The sequence below is a fragment of the Monodon monoceros genome, unplaced genomic scaffold (genome assembly GCF_005190385.1).
Source record: "Monodon monoceros isolate NGI ecotype Baffin Bay Population unplaced genomic scaffold, NGI_Narwhal_1 Super_Scaffold_4, whole genome shotgun sequence".
NCBI classification, from domain to species: domain Eukaryota; kingdom Metazoa; phylum Chordata; class Mammalia; order Artiodactyla; family Monodontidae; genus Monodon; species Monodon monoceros.
This window is the reverse complement of record NW_021703781.1, coordinates 55,655,712-55,677,442: the sequence shown is the minus strand read 5'-3', so window position 1 is coordinate 55,677,442 and position 21,731 is coordinate 55,655,712. Positions and strand designations below refer to the sequence as shown.

Sequence of the window (21,731 nt, the reverse complement as noted above, 5' to 3'; positions counted from 1 at the left end):
CTCTCTCCCCCTTCTACCCCCTTTATTCAAAGATGAGGAAATTGAGGCCTACGAGGTTGAATGACTTGCTGAAGGTCACACGGCTGGGTAGGCCTTTGGACCATCTAGAACCCCAGTTCTGTGGATTCTACCCCTCCCCATCACCCTCTATCCTCTTCCAGCTATGATTTTAAAATCAGCCTCCTCCTGAGCCCTCACCAGCTCACACCATGCTGAGGCAGACAGGCCTGTTCTCTAGCAAGCACACCCCAGGAGTAGCTGGGGCTGGAACTGAGGACTCCAGTAGGATGGGAACTGGGCAGGGGAAGAAGGAGCCTTTCCCTGACATAGTGGCCAAGAAGTCTGAATGACTCTTACAGAGATGACGAGGGTGCAGTTGGCATGAGCGAAGCTCAGCGAGGAATCATCCAGAGGTAGCTGATACCTGTCTAGGTCAGGTATTGAGAACTTCTTGTAGTACCTGTGGGGACAAGAAGAGGCCATGAGAACACCCAACAAAGTGACCCCAACAGCTGGGCATCAGGCCCTCTGACACCAAACTTCTATACAATTCTCCCGACACAGCCAAAGAGGAAGAGGGGAAGCCAGTTAGAACACCAGTACTTTAGAGCTTAGTGGTCCTGGAAGAAAAAGAAAGGCCTTATGGCCAGTTCAGCAATGGAACAGGGCCAGTCATAATTCCTTGATTAGACCAGGGGTCAGACTGACTCATACTTCAAGCTCAGTCCTCCCAAAGACACGTGGAAGAAGCCTCCTGGAATACACAATTGGCTCAGGCGAGCCCTACCTCCTCAGCACCCGAAGAAAATGGGATATGTGTGCTAACAAGAAACAGAATAAGGAAATCTAGGGCTGTCCTTGAAAGCTGGGGACTGACAGTTGGCACTTACATGGCACTTTACTGAGGACCTCAGCTACCTTTTCCTCCTTTGGGGTCTTTGAAGGCCTTGTTAGCCTGACTCTACTTGTAGGCCAGAGAGGGGAGTACATCCACAAGGAGAAATATCCCTAAGAGAACAAGCCATGTGCCTCATCAAGGAAGCTGGATCTCTGGGGCTCTGGACTACTTTGCTGGCCCTGAGACCCCACTCCTCCATTTTCACATACCACCCTCGGTCTCCCCCATTGGCAGGTGACAGTCCAGAGATTAATGACCCCTTTTAGTAAAAAAACAAAACAACCCTGGGACTTCCCTGGCAGTCCAGTGGTTATACTGCTCGCTTCCGATACAGGGGGCAAGGGTTTGATCCCTGGTCAGGAGACTAAGATCCCACATGCCGCACGGCACAGCCAAAAAACTAAAAAAACAAAACAAAACAAACCCAGATAGCAACATCCAACCCATAATGTCTGTAATTTGACCTCCTTTGCCAAAGAGGAAACTCAGGCTCAGAGAGGTGAAATATCTCACCTGGCTTCACAGCCAGTTGTCAGTAGAGTCAGGATTAAAGTTCCCTGATCCTGGTCTGGTGCTTATTTCACTGGAGCACAAGCAATGGCCTCCTCACCTCTAGCAATAGGACTGTTTGGCATTTTCCTTGGTGGAAGTATGACCTAGGCTCTGGCCAGTGGCTACCAGACCTATCACCTGGGCATGGCATCACTGCTGCTGCAAGGGTATGTGGCTGGGCAGGGAAACGCTGCAGACAGGTACAGACAAACTCAAGTGAGGGGCCTGGAGAGGACAGGGCTTTTAATATGTCAGAGGGGCCTGGTCATTGTGGCAGGTACCCCCAGTCCACTTCAAAAGCCCTGATGCCCTGGGGACTCAGGAGAGTTGACATCAATGCAAGCACTTCTGCCCTGCTCTCCCTGCCCAAATCCCTCAGTTTAGTGAAGGCTCTCAGGGCCCCTATCCTCCAGGTTCCTCACTCCCCGCCAAGGTGCTGGGACCCGTGGCAGGAAAAGAATGTTTACTTAAAGGCTGACAGTTCAAAAGGAGTGGGGGCTGGGGGATCCTAATGGCACCACAAGTTTGCTTTATTTTCCAAACTCTGCCCCAGGGAAAGGTGATCCATCTGCCTACAAACCGGGGTGGAATGTCGGCTTCATCCTCTTCCTAGCCAGCCCAGGCTGAGGGCTCTTTCTGGGGCCTCTGGTCTGGCCAGCAAAGGTGGCAGACACTGATAATAGGGAGGGAGTCAAAGGTTAAACAGCAGAGATTAGATGAACACAAAGGCTTGTTAGGAAGTGTTAACATCTTCCCTGCAAACATACACAAGAAGCAGAACCGGGAGAGAAGCAGCCGGGCACACACAGCTCAGCCGAACCCAGGGGGCCTGTGTAAGCCCTTGCTGCGCAGAATGTGGGGACATCCTTTCTGCCTACCTGGCTGTGTGCTGGGGAGGGGGGACGGGGACACACCTGTGTACTCTCAGAGGGACACCGTCAAGGCACATTCCCCAGGCAGGGGTAGTAGGACTGGAGAAAGAGTCCCAGGGCTTGGTCTCAACAGCAATGACAAGATCAAAGGGAACTTGAGTTGCATGACTTACCCCAGCTTCCCTGTTCTACTCCCATCACCTCTCACGAGGTGGGGGGATGGACGCAGAGTAGGTCTGGAGGCTCAGCTCTGTTATGAGTATTCTAATGGATTTAGTTTATTGGCTGAGGTTAAACCATTTTCCTCAGGGGCTTCTGATGGGCAGTCTTCAAGGGAGTATGGGGCATCTGCTTTCTCTCCTCAGGGAGCAGCCCACACTCCCTTATCTCCATCCCTGGCCTTGGGGTTTGCCCTGAGAAGAACCATGCTTCACTTTCTCACCAGCACCTGGACTGGAGAGGGACCCACTGTGCTTCTGGAAAAGTCCAAATGTGCAGCCTCAGGCAGCCCTAGGTAGGCAGCAACCATTTCTTAGGCGTCAGCTGTGTCCCAGACCTTGAACTATGAGCTGGGGATTTAAGGATGGAGAAGAAACAGGCCATATCGCTGAACGAGGAGACCCGGTGTTTCTGCTGGACGCTAAGCCTTTATAGTGTGGTGCTTCCTGGACTTTTCGCTGATGCACAACACCCCCATTCTCACCTGCCTTCACTGTCCTTGGTCTCAGCCACACAGTGAAAGGTGACATTTATGAATGCTAAATCTGTGCCAGGCCCTGTTCAACATACACTGAATCCTCAAAACAGCCCTCTCAGGTTGGTTGCTTCTGTTATCCTCTTTTACAGAAGAGTAAACTGAGGCACAGGAAAGTTAGGTATCTTGCCCAAGTCATAAAACTGGTAAAGGGAGATACCCTTATTACAGTGATAATCCCCCCAATCTCCTGACCCCCCCCGCCATCGCTCTACATTCTCACCTCAAAGTAACAGACCACCTAGTCTAGGTTCCCTGCGTCTGTCCAAGGGTGGGGCAGATATGGGGGGTGGTCACCCCCAGAACCCTGCCACCCTGCAGGTCTCCTGGACACTCCCTCTAACACAGAGTGGGCTTCCTTTCTGAATGTAAAAGTGTCCAAAAGATGTATGTGGAAGCAAAGGCTCTCAGGAGGACTCCCTGGCCCTGTCCTGTGACTCTGGACAGGCCACTTCACTTCTGGGCCTCAGTTTCTTCCTCCAAATTCCTTTCTAAAAATAAAGGAGCTGCCCTAGATGAACTTTAAGTTGCTGTCAAAGGGACTGGAACAGGCCAACTCTGTACCTCTCTCAAACTGTGCCAAAAGGACAGCTCCTTCACTTTGGCTATTTCAGAAATGATCCACTGCACCCTATCACTTTCTCTCTGCTGTCTCCCCTTCCCAATTCCCAGTCCTTTCCCAACCCATTCTCCCTTTTAGTGAACCGAGAAAGGGCGCAAGAAGCCAGGCCTTTAGAGAGAGACTCTGGAGGAGGCTGAAAGTAGAAGCAGGATGGCTGTGGAGTCACATGGGCCACGCCCCACACACCTCCAGTGGGTGCTCTGCACACCTGCACACAGGCTTGGCCAGAGTGGTCAAGAGAAGCCTCTAGCCAGTCCGTCCCTTAGAGAATCAGTCGGCAAATCTCCCCTTCTTTCTTAAACATCAACACTCCAGGCAAACTGGTCACCCCTGCCTACAGTAGCCCCTTGTAGAGAGTCACAGCACACATTCACATACTAAAGGCACTCAGAAGTCCTACCAAAGTGAGTTTCCAAAAGTTATTTGGCCACAGAATCCTCTTTTCTAGAGATGCCTATTAACACTCCCACAGTGTTAGTATTACCGATGTCAAATCAGCCAAGCTCTCCTCAGGTTCTAATTTTCAAAGAATTGTTGAGGGCCTGCTTCAGGCCGGGCATGGGGCTGAGTGTTTGTACATATACAATTTCATAATTCCCCAAACAATCTGTGACGTACGTATGAGTATTCTCCTATGATATATGAGGAACCCTTGCCCCAAATGCTACGGGTAATACGTGGCAGAGGCCAGATTCAAGCGGACATCTTCCTACTCCACATCCTAGCTCATTCCACTTATGGCTGCCAGCTTCTAGGCTGAGGCTAGGAACCTTCTTTCTGCACAAACACTCTTACTGGGAATAGATGGTGCCACAATGGGATCCTGGGAAAGCACTTTCTTCCTTCCCTGATTCATCCCTTGCTATTACCTGGGGCCAAGGACATAATACACTGGAATCAATTCCTTCAAGAGAAATGGCCAACCCAGTTATTCAGAGACAAGGCAGGTATAGACAAAGGAACTCTGGCTTTTACTGGTAACCATAATCCAGAATATCAGAATCGGGGCAGGCATGGAACCTCCAGGTGAAGGAAGTCAAATCAGAAAAGCCACAGTGTGATGGAAACTGAAGGGGCCTGGGCACTGAAACCATCACTAACTATCCCTTCAGTAAGTCAGTTCATCATGCTGACTTTATAGATAATCATTCATATATAGCACAAGAATAAAAATACATACCCTGTCCACCACTGGATGATGTGATGATCAGAAAACAGATTTTTAAAGTATCTTGAAAAAGCTAAACACTGCTCAAAGGAATAGCTATTGAGTTCTGTATATTTCGGGGTAGTAAAGGTATAGGACATCTTCTACTCCAGATAGAAGATGAAAATGCCACTAGGCTCAGAAGAGCCTTTTAGGGGTTTAGCAGCCTCTCTCACCTTCCTCCCAGCAGAGGATCCTGAGGAAGGCTGGGCCGCTGAACCTGAGATCTCATTGTAGGCTCTGAAGTGGGCACTCACATACTCCTCTCCCCTCTTTGGGAATCCAATCCCGGCCCTGCTCACTCTGGGGCACTACTCCCATCCCACCTGGCCTTACCCATCAATTCAAAAATGTCTCCCCCTGCGTTGGGCGCCAGAGTGGGCCTCTGGCCACGGAGCGCCTGGCCAAGAGCGCCACCTATGGCTGAATACGCACAGGAGATGGGACCCAGAGGATCTGCCTGCAGATGAATTTTTTGGTGAGCTAGCTAGCCTCTCTTTTCTCACTCCCTGGTAATCACATTTCTGCTGGGTATCTGTATTCGACAGTGACCTCTGGGGGACAAAAGGGAGGCAGCAGCCAGCTGCACAAACTGCTGGGCTGCAGATTCAAGTGCTATGAGAAGCACTTTTGTTCCTAATTTGGGCCCAGGGCCTCTTACGCCAGGGAATGTTTGCTGAAGCACGGAGTTTGTTTTCCTAAAGGCAATTTCTCTGTTGTCTGAAATTGCTAAATTCCACTTTAGGCACTGACTCCTGTTAATGATGAGAACAATAACAGGAATAAACTGCCTTTTATCTGAGGGCTTCAAAGTGCTTTATAAACGCAAATCCTTATTATTATGACTTTGTATTTATAGACAAGGCCCACTTCAGGGGCTGCTGGCTGCGTGTACAGCAATAATCCTGAAATTAATTCATTCATCTCTACCCCTTCCCCACCACTTAACCCTGCCAAAGTGAGAGAGTGTGGGGGTCATAGAGGAGGGCAGAACCCAGGGCTGCACCAGGGGAGCCTGGGAGGCACGGACCTTGAGGGAGATGGAACGGGAGGCTGGCACCACACCACCTGAGAAGATGGACAAATAGCTGGGTCCTCCTTACTGCTTGTAAACCAGTGGATGGATGGGGACACCTCTGGCCTAAGCTTAGCACCCCATGAGACATGTTGGGTGGCTTCACAATCTGTGGACCAGTAACTCATAAAACCTCCCATCTCAATGCCCCAAATCTATTTCATGGGAGTTGGTCCTATTCTGCAATCCCTGACTCAGGTCACAACTGAGTCATCACAGGGCTCTTCTCTTCTCCTGTGATCAGTCAGAGCTCCAGAAACCCAAACGAGATCAATGCATTTCCAAGATGATCAGCCCAGAAGCAGCCCTGCCAGGATTAGATCTCCACTTTGGTCACCTTCTGTCCCCTCAACCCCACATTTTGCCTTCCCCTAGCAGACTATGAGAAGAGGAGCAAAGGGAAGTCTAGTAACCCCTTTGAAACATAATGCAAGAGACTTCATGCAAGAGACTTCCAAGAGGCCAAAGCACCAGCTCACTGTCCCTCAGTTCAGGGAGGGATAGGTTTGCTGCTCCCAGACCAGTACTTTAAAGTTCGATAACTGCCACCTCAGACAGGTGCACCTTCCAGGCCATGGCTCCCTGCCAGCTCCAACAGTGATGTTACCAAGCCAAGTTCATCATGGACTGGATCCAGCCAGAGGTCAAGGCACAATAACCTTACAGCAGAACCACTTAAGATCACAAGGCAATGGCCGGGTGATTCCCTCAACCTCTCATTCATCCAACAAATATTTACTGAGCCCCAGTCTGTGCCAAGTACTGGGCCAGATACTCATTGTTCAAATTTCCCTGCCCCGGTGGAACTGATTACGATATTCAAGCTGGTCCTGCAGAGAGAAAGCCCTTCAGTTTTTAGCACCTACTACAGGGCTTTAGTGAAGCCCTCCTACCTCCCTCAGAGCTGGACAACAGGCTTCTCTGCCCTCTGAGGTGGGGAGCCATCTGAGCCCTAACCTCAGGTCAAACCCCACCCCCACCTTGCTCATACACGAGCAGGCAGGTGCCCACCATGCCACTTACTTTTTGTTCGTTGTTCTGACGACAACACAGCGCTCCTTCTGGTCCACACAGACACTGTAGACATCCTTAGGGTACGGGAGGTTTCGAATTCGCCACTGGAAACTCATCTTGGTGTCCTTGCGCATGAAGATGGGCTGCAGAAGGCAAAGCCAACTTGAGGACTATTCTTGGAGGGGGGTGGGAAAGGATGGCTCCCCCCTCCACAAAGCTCTATCAAGGGGCACAATGGGAGACCCTCAGCTCTTCCCTACAGCTCCCCTCTGATACTGCCATTGCTGTGACATTCTAGGCCTGGAGCCCTCGCCCTGGGATGACTAAGCCAAAACCCTTTGGGTACTCATTCAAGCAAACATTTCTAGAGCACTGTGTCCAGGTGGGTACACTGGAGATGAGGAGGTGAACAAGACATGGCGCCTGCCCCCGAGGGCCAGCAGCCCACTCCCCCAGCCTCCCCAAGACACCTGACAGACAGACATACATTGGAATTGCTTTCCGTGATGAGTTCAGGCCCCAGGCTCCCTGCTCCTGGGAGTGCTGGCTCTCCCACCTCAATCTGCCACTGGCCCAAGGCGCCCAGGGCACTCTTCACACGCCACTTCCTCACTGAGGAGAGAAGGAAGCAGTGGGATTATGGGGAAGAAAGGTACTCTGCTTCTTTCTGCTGAATCATCAATATCACATTAGGTAACTGGAACAGGATAAAAGTGGGAGCTACAGGCTTTTACACTGGCTTTATCCATCTGAGCAGGGACCTCACAACCTCTGAAATCTCAGGAGAGTATTTCAATATTAGACAACTTGTAAAGCCCATATCATGGGTGCCCAGACAAAAGGAATTAGAACAAAGCTCTGAAAGGCGCCAAGTGGAGTTTAGAAAACCCCAGGTGTGACTTCATGCAAAGGGAAGATGTGAATGTTAGGAAAAGGGTAGCTACCAGTAACAGGGAAAATGTGGATCCCCAAAAATGTGACATGCATTTTTCCCTCTAAAAATGGGCAGAGGAAAAATGAACTAAGAGGGTGAAAGCTGATAGGCAGATTTGTCTCATGATTCAGAAAGTCCAAATATAGAAATTCACTCATCTCAGGTGCACATGGCTTAAAAGTCCCAGAGTTGTATTTACAGGAAATTTTAGGCACACACCATATTTTAAATGCATTGTTTATAAAAGATCTAATGTACATTTTTTGTAGAGTGGAATCATCCTTTTATAATGCAAATAATCATCTCTATTTTACAACCCAGATGTTTGCATAAGATTTTTTTTTTTCAATTAAGCCACATACTTTATGGAAATTCTAAGTGAAAAGACTAATTCAGTAGACACTAACTGAAAGCCCCTGCTGGGATGCTCAGGAACCCTGCTCAGCCCTGTCACAGTGACTGCTGTCAGCACGCCCATGGCCACAGGGGGCTTTCCTGAGTGCGACCCCTCTGTTCCTTCCCTGCCCGCAGCAATGGGGGTCTTCCAGGTGGCAGTCCCAGCGTTGCTCCAGGCCAGCAGCCTTTCTGAAGCTGATGTGAGGAGCTAAACAACTCAGAAAGTGCCTGGCGTCCTGTCGCAGTTGCTCCTTTTTCTGGGCCGGGGGGGTGAGAGCTGCAATGCGATTCTCAGGATGGGTTTCTTTGAGACCTTCTGGGCAGCTGTGCCAAACCCAGACACCCTCACTGCTCTAAGTAAGGCACACAAGCTGAACACAAAAGTATGCTGCACAATTCGAATTTTCCCTTTAATATGTGCTTTTATAAGGTCTGGTGCCTTCTGCAGTGTGATTTTATTACGTCTCAGGGCCAAAAACTCTCCCTAGAAACACATTTCCAAGTTTACAATGCAAATAAATAAGGAAGAGTAAAACTTGGAAATATACTTTAAAGGCAACTTTTTTCTTTTTCTCACAAATACTTCTTCTCTCTTAAGTGAATGGACTGTGACCAGAAGTATATCCAAATCTATTCATGTAATACTTTGCTTAACTGGAAGCCAGCCTTCTGGGTTGCAGTGTTCACAGTTGCAAATTCAGAAGCGACAAATGCCTCTAAGTGGCGGTTTCCTGTGACAAGACCCATGTATCTCACTCTTTATTGTAGGAAAGATCACTCCCAGATTCTCAGACATATATAAAATGCTATGTGTAGAATAAGGCAGGAAATTAATTTTTTCCCAGGCATACTGACAACAGCATGACGGGACAGCTCACATCAAGGGCAGCGACAGAACTAAAAAGGATGTGGGACCATTTGGTGTGAGGACAAACAAACATCCTTAGACCCTGACAGGATCACGATATAATAGAACACAGTCATCACAGAGTTTAAAGGTGGAGGTTCCTTTAGAAAGCATCTAGTCCAATACCTGTATTTTTCAAATGGGAAACAGCATTTCTTCCCTGCCTGCTCTCCTTCAACCCTTGCCACCACTCTTCAGGGGAGAGTATGAAGAATTACCAAGGCTCAGAAAGATACACTAACTTGCAAAAAACACAGCTAAAATTCAGGTCTCCTAACTTCAAGACCAGAATTTGAATCATTAGTAAAAGGCTAACTTGTATTCTATAAACATTCAATAAGCATACATGATATTTTAAAAGGTTCACTTAAAAAAAAATGAAGCTCTATTTCTTTTTTATATTTTAGCATTTAAAGGAAAAGCTTCAATTATTTGAAAATGTATTGATAAGTTATGAAAACCTAACTATCTAGGGCTTGATAAGTGAGGCGTCCTGTAATCATGGACCCTGTTAAATCATGTGTCCTGAGGCACGATGCCAGTGTGGCCAGGAGAGGCAATTCCGATACCAGGATATCCTGTCTACTCTTTTATCCATGGAATACTGGGTTTGGAACAGAAACCTTCCCAAGGAGTACCCTAAGGAGGAGGAAAGTCAGCTACTGGTTTCCTTACTGCTGACCTTGAAAGCCACTCAGGTCACAGAAATTTGGACCCTTGGCTGTTTTGCCTTTTTTTTTTTTAACACCTTGGAATTAAATTCTTTGTTAGAATATGAAGAAAGCCTCCGTATTCATTCCCTTGTGAGATAAGATCCAACAAATGAATCGGTGAAGTCCTTGTTATTTCTCCCATGGACGTGGGCATGAATGCACACATGCAAATACATTTTGTCTTTCTTGTCCTGTCTTTGTTCCTGAACTCAAGGACAGCTCCTGCGGCAACAGAAGACTGTTTGCACCTGCTGTCACTCTGATTTGATTATATGTTAAACCCAAACTGGTGTGTGCAAGGCAGCTCCCTGGGACGCTGTCATATCTTCCCGGCTGAGCCAGGGCCAGTCCTTGGAAAGGAGACTTTCAATGACCCTGTAAAGGGTCTGATGGGGAATATATGAGGGAGGCAGCGCCTGGGGCCTTTTTCCTAAGTCAGCAGGAAGCAGGCTGATGTCCCAGACTGCTGAAAGGAGGCCCCATCTTTCAGGTGGGCTAGAAAGTGGAGGTCCTAAAAGGCCTCTTTCCCCAGAGCTCCAAGCCCTGGCCCACTTCCAATGTGGATAATTACATTCCCCTTTCCTAAGTACTCCCTGCAGCTTAAACTGGATGCAGGATTCTTCTTTTCTGCCCTAAAACACTGCAACATTGCTATGTGGCTATTAAACAGCTGCCACGTCCCATCCCTGAGGAGGCTGAAGGGAATCGAGTGGGTCATTTATAAAGCCGGTGAAGTGCTTGGGGATGAAAGTGCTCAATATCCTCCAAATGCAGCCTGGGGTGGTTAGGCTGGCGGTCAAATACCAAAGCAGATTAAGCCGGTAATCCGAATGTAATCGCTGGGGGACGGCCTGCCCTTCAGCCTCTGCCCCCCTGGACATGCTGTGTTCTTCTAGGGCTGGTTTGATGTTCCGATCATTGTTATGGGGCCCTTCAGTTTTTTCCTCTATGAATACACACACAGCATTCACTGTGGGGGGTGGGAATGAATAGCACTGAGAGGGCAGAAAAAAAATATGACACTACTATGCTTATTAACACCGACCGGAAGAGCTCCAACCCAGACAGATGTACTATCGGTAATTCTCTCTGTAAATTACTTTCTGGGTTTTTTGGACAGAAAACCAGTTTGGCCAATTATCCAATTTGTATAATTAGCTGAAAAAATGGAAACTATTCCCATTTACACCCACAAAAACCCCATCCATATTTTGCTTCAAAGAATGCACAAATGAAAGTCAGTTCAGGTCCTGGGATTATTTATACTTAAAAATGAAAAACAAACAGTATTTTGCAAGCTGGCAGAGGTAGGGTGGGGTGGTTGGAGACAGGTAAGAAAAGGATCAGCTGTTCAAAGGGCCCAGTGGTTTGAGTGGGGTGTTCCTTGCCGCCCATCTCTGTCCTGCTCCCTCCAGCCCCTACCCGGGTCATTCTGGGGAGAACAAGATTTAGTAAGAAAAGAAAACAGGATTAAATAACCTCAACTCCCAACAGAATGTTCTTGTGGATTAAATCATGGGTTCTTCATCAGATAGACCTAGGCTTAAATCCTAGCTCTGTAACTAACCAGCTGTGTGATTCTGAGCAAGGTGCTTATCCTCTTGAAGCTTCCATTTTTCCCGACTGTTAAATGAAGGCAGCAGTAACCTACCACACTGGGCTGTAATGTGGTTGGTTCGTGTAAACCACTTAGCATGGCGCCCAATAAAAGTTACGGTATTGCTATCATTAGGTAAACTTTAGTCAGACAACGTTCTCCTATGAACCTCCATTTCTACTTTTAAGAAAAAGGAGTTTGGAGGCCACTGTCTATTCTCCACCTGCCAAGAGGGAAAATGACAAGTTCATGTGGGATGCTACAAATGAAGGGACCTGGACTTTTTCTCATTTTAATTTCATGTCCAAGCACAACTAAGATGCCTTGGGTTTTATTTGTTTGTTTGTTTTTACAGCCACAGCCCCGACAGCTGTATTATTTGCTCTGTGTGGAGAAGAGAGGTGACGCTGGGGGCTGGGGGAGAAGAGCTGCCGCTAGTCCCCGGCCTGGTGATGGTGATGGTCAGCCCAAGTGACCTCTGCTTTCATAAGCTCACCCCTGTTAGGCATTCCAAGGCTGTCACCCCCTGGGAGCGCTATAAATTACAATGGTTTGTGAGGATATTACTACTGTACTGGTTTCCACCAAATCAGTGTCATATGCTAAACACATCAAGATTTTTAATAGTACCAGACTAAACCAATTGGGACTGGAACCCAAGCAGCTCATAATAAGAAGGGATCAACACTTCACTCTGCGGATGAACATGCACAGGACACATATTTTAAGACTGGAGACTAAGAGAATGCAAACCAGTGTAACCCGTGTTGTCGGTTCTAGACATTTATGAGCTGTCAGAAAAAGGGAAAAAGAAATTCCCTCGCCAATACTACCTGTCGATCAGGCCCAGGAAGAAATTAAAGTCAAGAATAATGACAAGAAAATAACCCAGCCCATGATTCCATCATTGGTCTTAGCATTTCAGGTGAAATTTAATAAAGAGACCAACTCCCACTGCTGACAGCCTCAGGCCCTGGGTCAAAGAGCCAGCCACCTAGCTCTGGGAAGTCGGTTAATGCTGATGTGCATACCTGAGAACAGAGAATGAACAAATCGAATAATTCCCAGAAATCTGTGCTACGGCCCCTATTCATGAGCGTATTCTTAGAGGAAAAGGGCTGCAGGAATGAAAATGACAATGCTGCAAAATCACCGTTTCTACCTCCTACTCCCTTTGATTCAGACCTTCTCCAAAATGAGGGACATATTTAATAGGGTCACTTCTGAGGCAAGGTCAAAAGCTGCGCCTCTGATACTTGTTTGTTCCTGATATGGCTTCAGAAAACAAAACAAAAAATAGACAGAAAAAACTGCAGGGAAATCCTGCCCTTACCACTACTCAGCCTTCAAGGCTTACTTCCAATTCTACCTTCTCTGTAAAGCTTTTTCCCAACGGTTTCTTTACATGTCCATTCCCACCTGAGAAGAATTACTCACTCTCTCATTTGTCTGGGGGTGGAGTGAGGTTTACTGGTCAAGTGGACGCCCACTCCATCTCTGGTGTCCAGCCCTGACCTCAGATTATTTTCAGGAACAATCTTGCCTCAAGGGCTTCAGTCTCCCTGAGCTTCCACATGTGATGCTGGGATCCTCCCTGAAGCCTCAGCTATGCGTGTTTACCTGTGCTTAGGTCACCCCAAGTGTTCCTAAGGGCCCGCTGGGGGCCCCGTCACTTACCAAGTAGTTCACTTGTCTTCTCATCATATTCTTCGGCCATTTCCTTCCCATCTGGGAACAAATAGTGCACCTTCCTTCTCCCTAGGCACAAAACAGAGAGTGCCTTACCCCTGAGCCTCCTCTTGCCTTGGGCCTTGCAGGTCAAGAGATCTACCTGGGAAACACTAACAGCCTTGGGCATGTTAAAAAAACCTTCCCAGAGCCTCCCACGAACTCCTTGCCAACCACTGCCCACCACTACTCTAGGACATGTCCTGGGACTCACTTCCTTTCTAAGCTTTCTCTGAACATGTCTTTACTCTGCTGATTCTTCTACCAGCAATAGCTCCAAACTTATTCCCAAACCTCCTTGCCCTTCAAAATCCAGCTCAAATGTCACTTCCACTGTGAAATCTTCCTAAACTATCACCCCTAACCACTTTGGCAAAATTCATCACTTGTTTGTTTATGCCTCTCTGGTGCTTTATTCATATCCACAGTGGAGCATTGATCACATACTATACTTTTAAAAGCATCTGTTTCAAGGATGATATCATATTTATCTTTCTCTCCCCAGTTCCTAAAACCAAGCCCATGTGCTCAGGATACTGAACTGGGTTTCCCGACCAAGGCCTCCCTCCAGCCGTGCCCTCGCTCTGCCTTCTTCTGTACATCTCTAGGCCATCTCTATCACACACCCATACGATGTTAGTCCCCGTGTGTTCTCCTTACAGCATTTACCTTGGTATGATTTTTACATGTATTTGTGTGATTTTTGGATTATTGCCTGTCTCTTCTACTAAGGTAAGAGGGGTTTTATCCCCCCACCTATGGTTTCCCTATCACTTAGTATAGTATTTGGCATATTTTAGGAGCTCACCTAAATACTGATTGAGAGAATGAATGAACATTGCTTCATCTTTCGTTGAAAGCACAGAAGAACCCAATGGCGTCTCTTAGACCAGCTCTTCCACCTATGTAATATAATACTAAGCATTTTCTTAAAAGTGGCTGTGTAATTTCCCCTATTTTTACAGATAGGTAAGTAGACATAGGTAGGCTCCTCAGTGAGACTAATAACAGTACCAATGCCCAGTATACAGGTACCTAACGAATGCTTGATGAATACAGCCCCAAGGCCCTTAACCAGCTAAAGGAGTCACTAGCCAAAACTTGCAACTGTTATCTGATCTACCAAGCCTTTTCACTGTCCATTCACTCCTCTGAGACATAGTTCCCTTGAGTCATTCTGAATTTGTATTCTGGGGAAACTCACCCCCAAATTTGCAGGGCCTCTCAGCAGGCGCCTAGGTTACACCACCCTTACTCATTTGTTTGGCTCATAGAGCTATAAGAGGTTGTCCTGTCAGGAGTGGGGTATAAGGTGCTCCCTGTGAGTAGCTGAGGGTATCTGGCCTGACTCTCTTCTCCCCTGGAGTCCAGTCTTAAGTGCGGGCAGGATGCAGTGCTTACTATGGGCCAGGCACTTTACATGTTTTATTGCATTTATTCTCAAAATAATCCTATGTGCCTCCAGTACTTGTATTTCACAAGTAAGGAAAATTGAGGATTAAAGGTCATGTAACTTGTCCAAGGTCATAAAGCTAGGAAATGACAGCCCAGGCTTAAACTCACTTGAGGCCGAAGTTGATCCTGTAATAACCATACTAGGATATCTGTATGGCCTTAAGGTTATAAGGATGAACAATGCTCCAAGGGTTTATTGTTCATGTTTCTAGTGAATTACCTGTTTAGGCCTTAGCCTATTTTATTTGGGTATTCATCTTTTTCTTACTAATCTGATTGAACTTTGTATATATTAAGCACGTGTCATATATGTTGCAAATGTTCTGTTTTAATTGCCCTTTAACTTTGTTTAAGGTGGGTTTTCCCAAACAAGTGTTTAATTTTTATATGGTCAATTGTTTTTTCCTTTGTGGTTATTATCCAGAAGTTGTGCTTAGAATATCTTCCTGTACCCAAGATTCTATGTGTACATATGTGTACATATGTACACATAGAATGTGTACATAATCTATGTGTACATATGTATGTGAATATAAAAAATTTTAAGTTTATTACTATGATATTTTCGTGAAAGAAAAAAATATAATAGGAACACCTCAATACATAAGGCAAATACTAACAGCCATAAAAGGCGAAATCGACAGTAACACATTCATAGTAGGGGACTTTAACACCCCACTTTCACCAATTGACAGATCATCCAAAATGAGAATAAATAAGGAAACACAAGCTTTAAATGATACATTAAACAAGATGGACTTAATTGATATTTATAGGACAGTCCATCCAAAAACAACAGAATACACATTTTTCTCTAGTGCTCATGGAACATTCTCCAGGATAGATATCTTGGGTCACAAATCAAGCCTTGGTAAATTTAAGAAAATTGAAATTGTATCAACTATCTTTTCCGACCACAACGCTATGAGACTAGATATCAATTACAGGAAAAGATCTGTAAAAAATACAAACACATGGAGGCTAAACAATACACTACTTAATAACGAAGTGATCACTGAAGAAATCAAAGAGGAAATAAAAAAATACCTAGAAACAAATGACAATGGAGACACGACGACCCAAAATCTATGGGAGGCAGCAAAAGCAGTTCTAAGAGGGAAGTTTATACCAATACAATCCTACCTTAAGAAACAGGAAACATCTCGAATAAACAACCTAACCTTGCACCTAAAGGAATTAGAGAAAGAAGAACAAAAAAAACCCAAAGTTAGCAGAAAGAAAGAAATCATATAGATCAGATCAGAAATAAATGAAAAAGAAATGAAGGAAACGATAGCAAAGATCAATAAAAACTAAAAGTTCTTTGAGAAGACAAACAAAATTGATAAACCATTAGCCAGACTCATCAAGAAAAGAAGGGAGAAGACTCAAATCAATAGAATTAGAAATGAAAAAGGAGAAGTAACAACTGACACTGCAGAAATACAAAAGATCATGAGAGATTACTACAAGCAACTCTATGCCAATAAAATGGACAACCTGGAAGAAATGGACAAATTCTTAGAAATGCACAACCTGCCAAGACTGAATCAGGAAGAAATAGAAAATATGAACAGACCAGTCACAAGCACTGAAATTGAGACTGTGTTTAAAAATCTTCCAACAAACAAAAGCCCAGGACCAGATGGCTTCACAGGCGAATTTTATCAAACATTTAGAGAAGAGCTAACACCTTTCCTTCTCAAACTCTTCCAAAATATAGCAGAGTGAGGAACACTCCCAAACTCATTCTACGAGGCCACCATCACCCTGATACCAAAACCAGACAAACATGTCACAAAGAAAGAAAACTACAGGCCAATATCACTGATGAACATAGATGCAAAAATCCTCAACAAAATACTAGTAAACAGAATCCAACAGCACATTAAACAGATCATACACCATGATCAAGTGGGGTTTATCTCAGGAATGCAAGGATTCTTCAATATACGCAAATCAATCAACGTGATATACCATATTAACAAACTGAAGGAGAAAAACCATATCATCATCTCAATAGATGCAGAGAAAGCTTTTGACAAAATTCAACACCCATTTATGATAAAAAACCTTGCAGAAAGTAGGCATAGAGGGAACTTTCCTCAACATAATAAAGGCCATATATGACAAACCCACAGCCAACATCGTCCTCAATGGTGAAAAACTGAAAGCATTTCCACTAAGTTCAGGAACAAGACAAGGTTGCCCACTCTCACCACTCTTATTCAACATAGTTTTGGAAGTTTTAGCCACAGCAATCAGAGAAGAAAAGCAAATAAAAGGAATCCAGATCGGAAAAGAAGAAGTAAAGCTGTTACTGTTTGCAGATGACATGATACTATACATAGAGAATCCTAAAGATGCTACCAGAAAACTACTAGAGCTAATCAATGAATTTGGTAAAGTAGCAGGATACAAAATTAACGCACAGAAATCTCTGGCATTCCTATACACTAATGATGAAAAATCTGAAAGTGAAATCATAAAACACTCCCATTTACCACTGTAACAAAAAGAATAAAATATCTAGGAATAAACCTACCTAAGGAGACAAAAGACCTGTATGCAGAAAATTATAAGACACTGATGAAAGAAATTAAAGATGATACAAATAGATGGAGAGATATACCATGTTCTTGGATTGGAAGAATCAATATTGTGAAAATGACTCTACTACCCTAAGCAATCTACAGATTCAATGCAATCGCTATCAAACTACCACTGGCATTTTTCACAGAACTAAAACAAAAAATTTCACAATTTGTATGGAAACACAAAAGACCCCGAATAACCAAAGCAATCTTGAGAACGAAAAACGGAGCTGGAGGAATCAGGCTCCCTGACTTCAGACTATACTACAAAGCTACAGTAAGCAAGACAGTATGGTACTGGCACAAAAACAGAAAGATAGATCAATGGAACAGGATAGAAAGCCCAGAGATAAACCCACGCACATATGGTCACCTTATCTTTGATAAAGGAGGCAGGAATGTACAGTGGAGAAAGGACAGCCTCTTCAATAAGTGGTGCTGGGAAAACTGGACAGGTACATGTAAAAGTATGAGATTAGAACACTCCCTAACACCATACATAAAAATAAGCTCAAAATGGATTAAAGACCTAAATGTAAGGCCAGAAACTATCAAACTCTTAGAGGAAAACGTAGGCAGGACACTCTATGACATAAATCACAGCAAGATCCTTTTTAACCCACCTCCTAGAGAAATGCAAATAAAAACAAAAATAAACAAATGGGACCTAATGAAACTTAAAAGCTTTTGCACAGCAAAGGAAACCATAAACAAGACGAAAAGACAACCTTCAGAATGGGAGAAAATATTTGCAAATGAAGCAACTGACAAAGGATTAATCTCCAAAACTTATAAGCAGTTCATGCAGCTTAATAACAAAAAAACAAACAACCCAATCCAAAAATGGGCAGAAGACCTAAACAGACATTTCTCCAAAGATATACAGACTGCCAACAAACACATGAAAGAGTGCTCAACATCAGTAATCATTAGAGAAATGCAAATGAAAACTGCAATGAGATATCATCTCACACCAGTCAGAATGGCCATCATCAAAAAATCTAGAAACAATAAATGCTGGAGAGGCTATGGAGAAAAGGGAACCCTCTTGCACTGTTGGTGGGAATGTAAATTGATACAGCCACTGTGGAGAACAGTATGGAGGTTCCTTAAAAAACTACAAATAGAACTACCATATGACCCAGCAATCCCACTACCGGGCATATACCCTGAGAAAATCATAATTGAAAAAGAGTCATGTACCAAAATGTTCATTGCAGCTCTATTTACAATAGCCCGGAGATGGAAACAACCTAAGTGTCCATCATCGGATGAATGGATAAAGAAGATGTGGCACATATATACAATGGAATATTACTCAGCCATAAAAAGAAATGAAATTGAGCTATTTGTAATGAGGTGGATAGACCTAGAGTCCGTCATACAGAGTGAAGTCAGAAAGAGAGAGACAAATACCGTATGCTAATACATATATATGGAATTTAAGGGAAAAAAATGTCATGAAGAACCTAGGGGTAAGACAGGAATAAAGACACAGACCTACTAGAGAATGGACTTGAGGATATGGGGAGGGGGGAAGGGTAAGCTGTGACAAAGCGAGAGAGAGGCATGGACATATATACACTACCAAACGTAAGGTAGATAGCTAGTGAGAAGCAGCCGTATAGCACAGGGAGATCAGCTCGATGCTTTGTGATCGCCTGGAGGGGTGGGATAGGGAGGGTGGGAGGGAGGGAGACGCAAGAGGGAAGAGATATGGGAACATATGTATATATATAACTGATTCATTTTGTTGTAAAGCAGAAACTAACACACCATTGTAAAGCAATTATACTCCAATAAAGATGTTAAAAAAATATATATATATATGTATGAGTTTGTATGCATGGAAAAAATATGGAAGTTTCTGTATGGAAATGTCAATTGTGATTATCTCTGCATGGTAGGATTACCAGTGACTTGCTTATTTTTCTTATTTCCACAATGAACATAAATTATTTATGAAGAAGTGTGTTAGGTTCTCATTAGCAACAGAAGTGATTCTTGGTGGGAAGTTAGTAGCATCCTACGCCCACTCACATACACATTAGGAGGATAAATCAACAGGAGAGGTTTGACAAGGCATATACACACCTTTGGCTTTTTTTGTTTGTTTTCTTTCTTTTGATTTTGGTTTGGTGGGGGGACTAACAATGTTGTTTTGTGATGTTACTCACAAAAAAACTTAACGAAGTCCTAACTGATGAAATATTTGTTTAAACACTGTCCTTTGACCAAAGGAAGTGAAAGCAGAGACTAGAATAGATATTTTGTACACCCATGTTCACAGCAGTAATTATTCACAATAAAAAAAGTGGAAGCAACCCAAGTGTCCATCGACACACTGGTGGATAAACAAAATACGGTATATACATACAATGGAAAAATGTTATTCAGACCTTAAAAAGGGAGGAAATCAAAATTTCCTCAAGCGACATGCGACATTTCCTCATTTCCACATGCGACAACGTGGATGAACTTTGAAGACATTATGCTAAGTGAAATAAGCCAGTCACAAAAGAACAAATATTGTATACTCCACTTATATGAGGTTCCTGCTGTAATCAAATTCATAAAGACAGAAAGTAGAATGGTGATTACCAGGGGCTGAGGATAAGGAGACTGGGGAGTTAGTGTTTAATGAGTATAGAGTTTCAGCTGAAGATGAAAACGTTTTGGAGATGGATGGTGGTGATGGTGGCGTAACAATGTGAATGTACTTAATGCCACAAAACTGTACACTTAAAAAAGGCTAAAATGGTAAATTTATGTTAAGTACTTCTTACAATAAAAACAAACCCCACTGTCCTATGAGATAATGTTCAGAATCTTTGGTTTGGCATAGGAGATCTATCACAACATACCTCAATTTATCTGCAATCTCTCTTCATTTTCCACCATTTCCCCTCATCGCTTGAGAAAAGCGTCCTTTTATTCACTTTTGCATCCTAGCACCTAGTACCTTACACAGTGTAGGGAGATATTATGACTGGGTGAATGTTTTGGCCTCACTAAATGTTTTGTTATGCCCCTAGTAATCAGCCATATACTTTCACACCTCTGTGCCTTTACACGTGAGTCATTCTTCCTGGAATAACTATCCCCTCTTCTCCACTTAGCAAACACTTATTCATCCTTTAAGACCCATAAACATCACCTCTTCTGTCAGGTCCTCCTTCAAAGAGATAATCATTTTCACCTCTGTGCTCTCATAGCATTTTATAGAAGAGTCCAACCTCTATTTAACACACATGCTTTTGTTTATTTACATTTTTTTCCTGACCACTATGTGAACTCCTGGGACGTGTCTTTTTCTATCTGCTCTAGCACACAACCTGACACACAGTAAAAAGCATCCCTAAGTACTGCATGAATAAATGAGCAAATGACCAGCTGACTTCAATTTCCACGCTTTCTTGACTGGCCTCTGCCTGTGGATGTCAGTCCCTGCTGGTTTCCTGAAAGCTACAGGAATTCAGACCGAATTCATTCTGGCTGCCAAGTGAGTCCAGGAAGGGACCCTGAAGCACTGGCCAGTCCTAGGGTGGAAGAAAGTCAGAACTCCATCCATACCTCTGTGCCCACCTCTTCCAGGACCAGCACGAGGTGGGGGTAGGGGGTTGCTTTGTCTCCTCTAAAGACCCAGGGAACATTTAGAGGTTCACTTACAAAGATAACATTACAGCTGGAAAGGACCTCAGAGACAACACAGGTAATCCATCCACCTCATTTTACAGATGAGGAAAATGAGGTTCAAACAAGTCAAGAGGCCGATTGGGAAGCCCACGGTAAATTAAAGGCAGAGTCGTTAACTAGAGCCCAGGTGTCCTGCCTTTCTATGATACCAGGCTGCTTTCAGCAACAGAACCTCCAGACTGAGGTTCATGGGATCCCAGGTCAAGATTCAGTTGTACCACTGACCGACTCGGGGAGCTGGGGCCGATCTAAAATCCTGGATTTCAGTTTCCTCTTCTGTAAAATGGGGTCAAAACCACCTCTTGGGACAGCGGTGAGGAGCAAATGACAGTGAACGTGAAAAGAATTATTTATTAGTAACAAAACTCAGAGCGGAGTGAGGTGGTGTCCAGGAAACTAGGGTGTCCAGAGACGTGTGTTCCAGTCACCTCATCTCTCTGGGCCTCAGTTTCCTCATCTGCAAATGGTAACTGCCCTAGGGGGAGGCCGTGACCTTCCAGCCCTGCCGTCCTGGGCTGAGGCCCTTCCCGGAGGCGCCAGAGAGGAGGGCCGGACGCTGGGGGAAAGGACGAGGGTGCTCGCGGGGTGCCTCGAGTTACCGTCCTGCAGCAGCGCCGTCTTCTCTGCCGCCCGCAGACTCTCCAGCCAACCCGTCACCGCCATCTTCCCTCAGCCCAGCCGGGTGCCCGGCCGCGGCCATGGCAACCGTTTCCGCCT

The 21,731-nt window shown here is 44.9% G+C and overlaps 1 protein-coding gene across 4 annotated transcripts in view; it reads right to left on the bottom strand.

Moving 5' to 3' along the window:
* Positions 1 to 21,728, bottom strand: part of DPCD (deleted in primary ciliary dyskinesia homolog (mouse)) — a 22,558-nt gene extending 830 nt beyond the window's left edge. Inside the window, exons 1-5 of one of the 4 annotated variants that reach the window (XM_029200863.1) lie at positions 21,614 to 21,724; positions 13,219 to 13,299; positions 7,482 to 7,606; positions 7,004 to 7,137; positions 358 to 460 (exon numbers count right to left, since the gene is read on the bottom strand). In XM_029200863.1, coding sequence (XP_029056696.1) covers positions 358 to 460; positions 7,004 to 7,137; positions 7,482 to 7,606; positions 13,219 to 13,299; positions 21,614 to 21,677 — 507 coding nt within the window. In that variant the 5' untranslated portion in view covers positions 21,678 to 21,724. Of the gene's footprint in view, positions 1 to 6; positions 461 to 7,003; positions 7,138 to 7,481; positions 7,607 to 13,218; positions 15,181 to 21,613 lie in introns of those variants that run through there. The other 3 variants (XM_029200862.1, XM_029200864.1, XM_029200861.1) reach the window with 3 other exon arrangements.
* Positions 21,729 to 21,731: the final 3 nt, after the last annotated feature.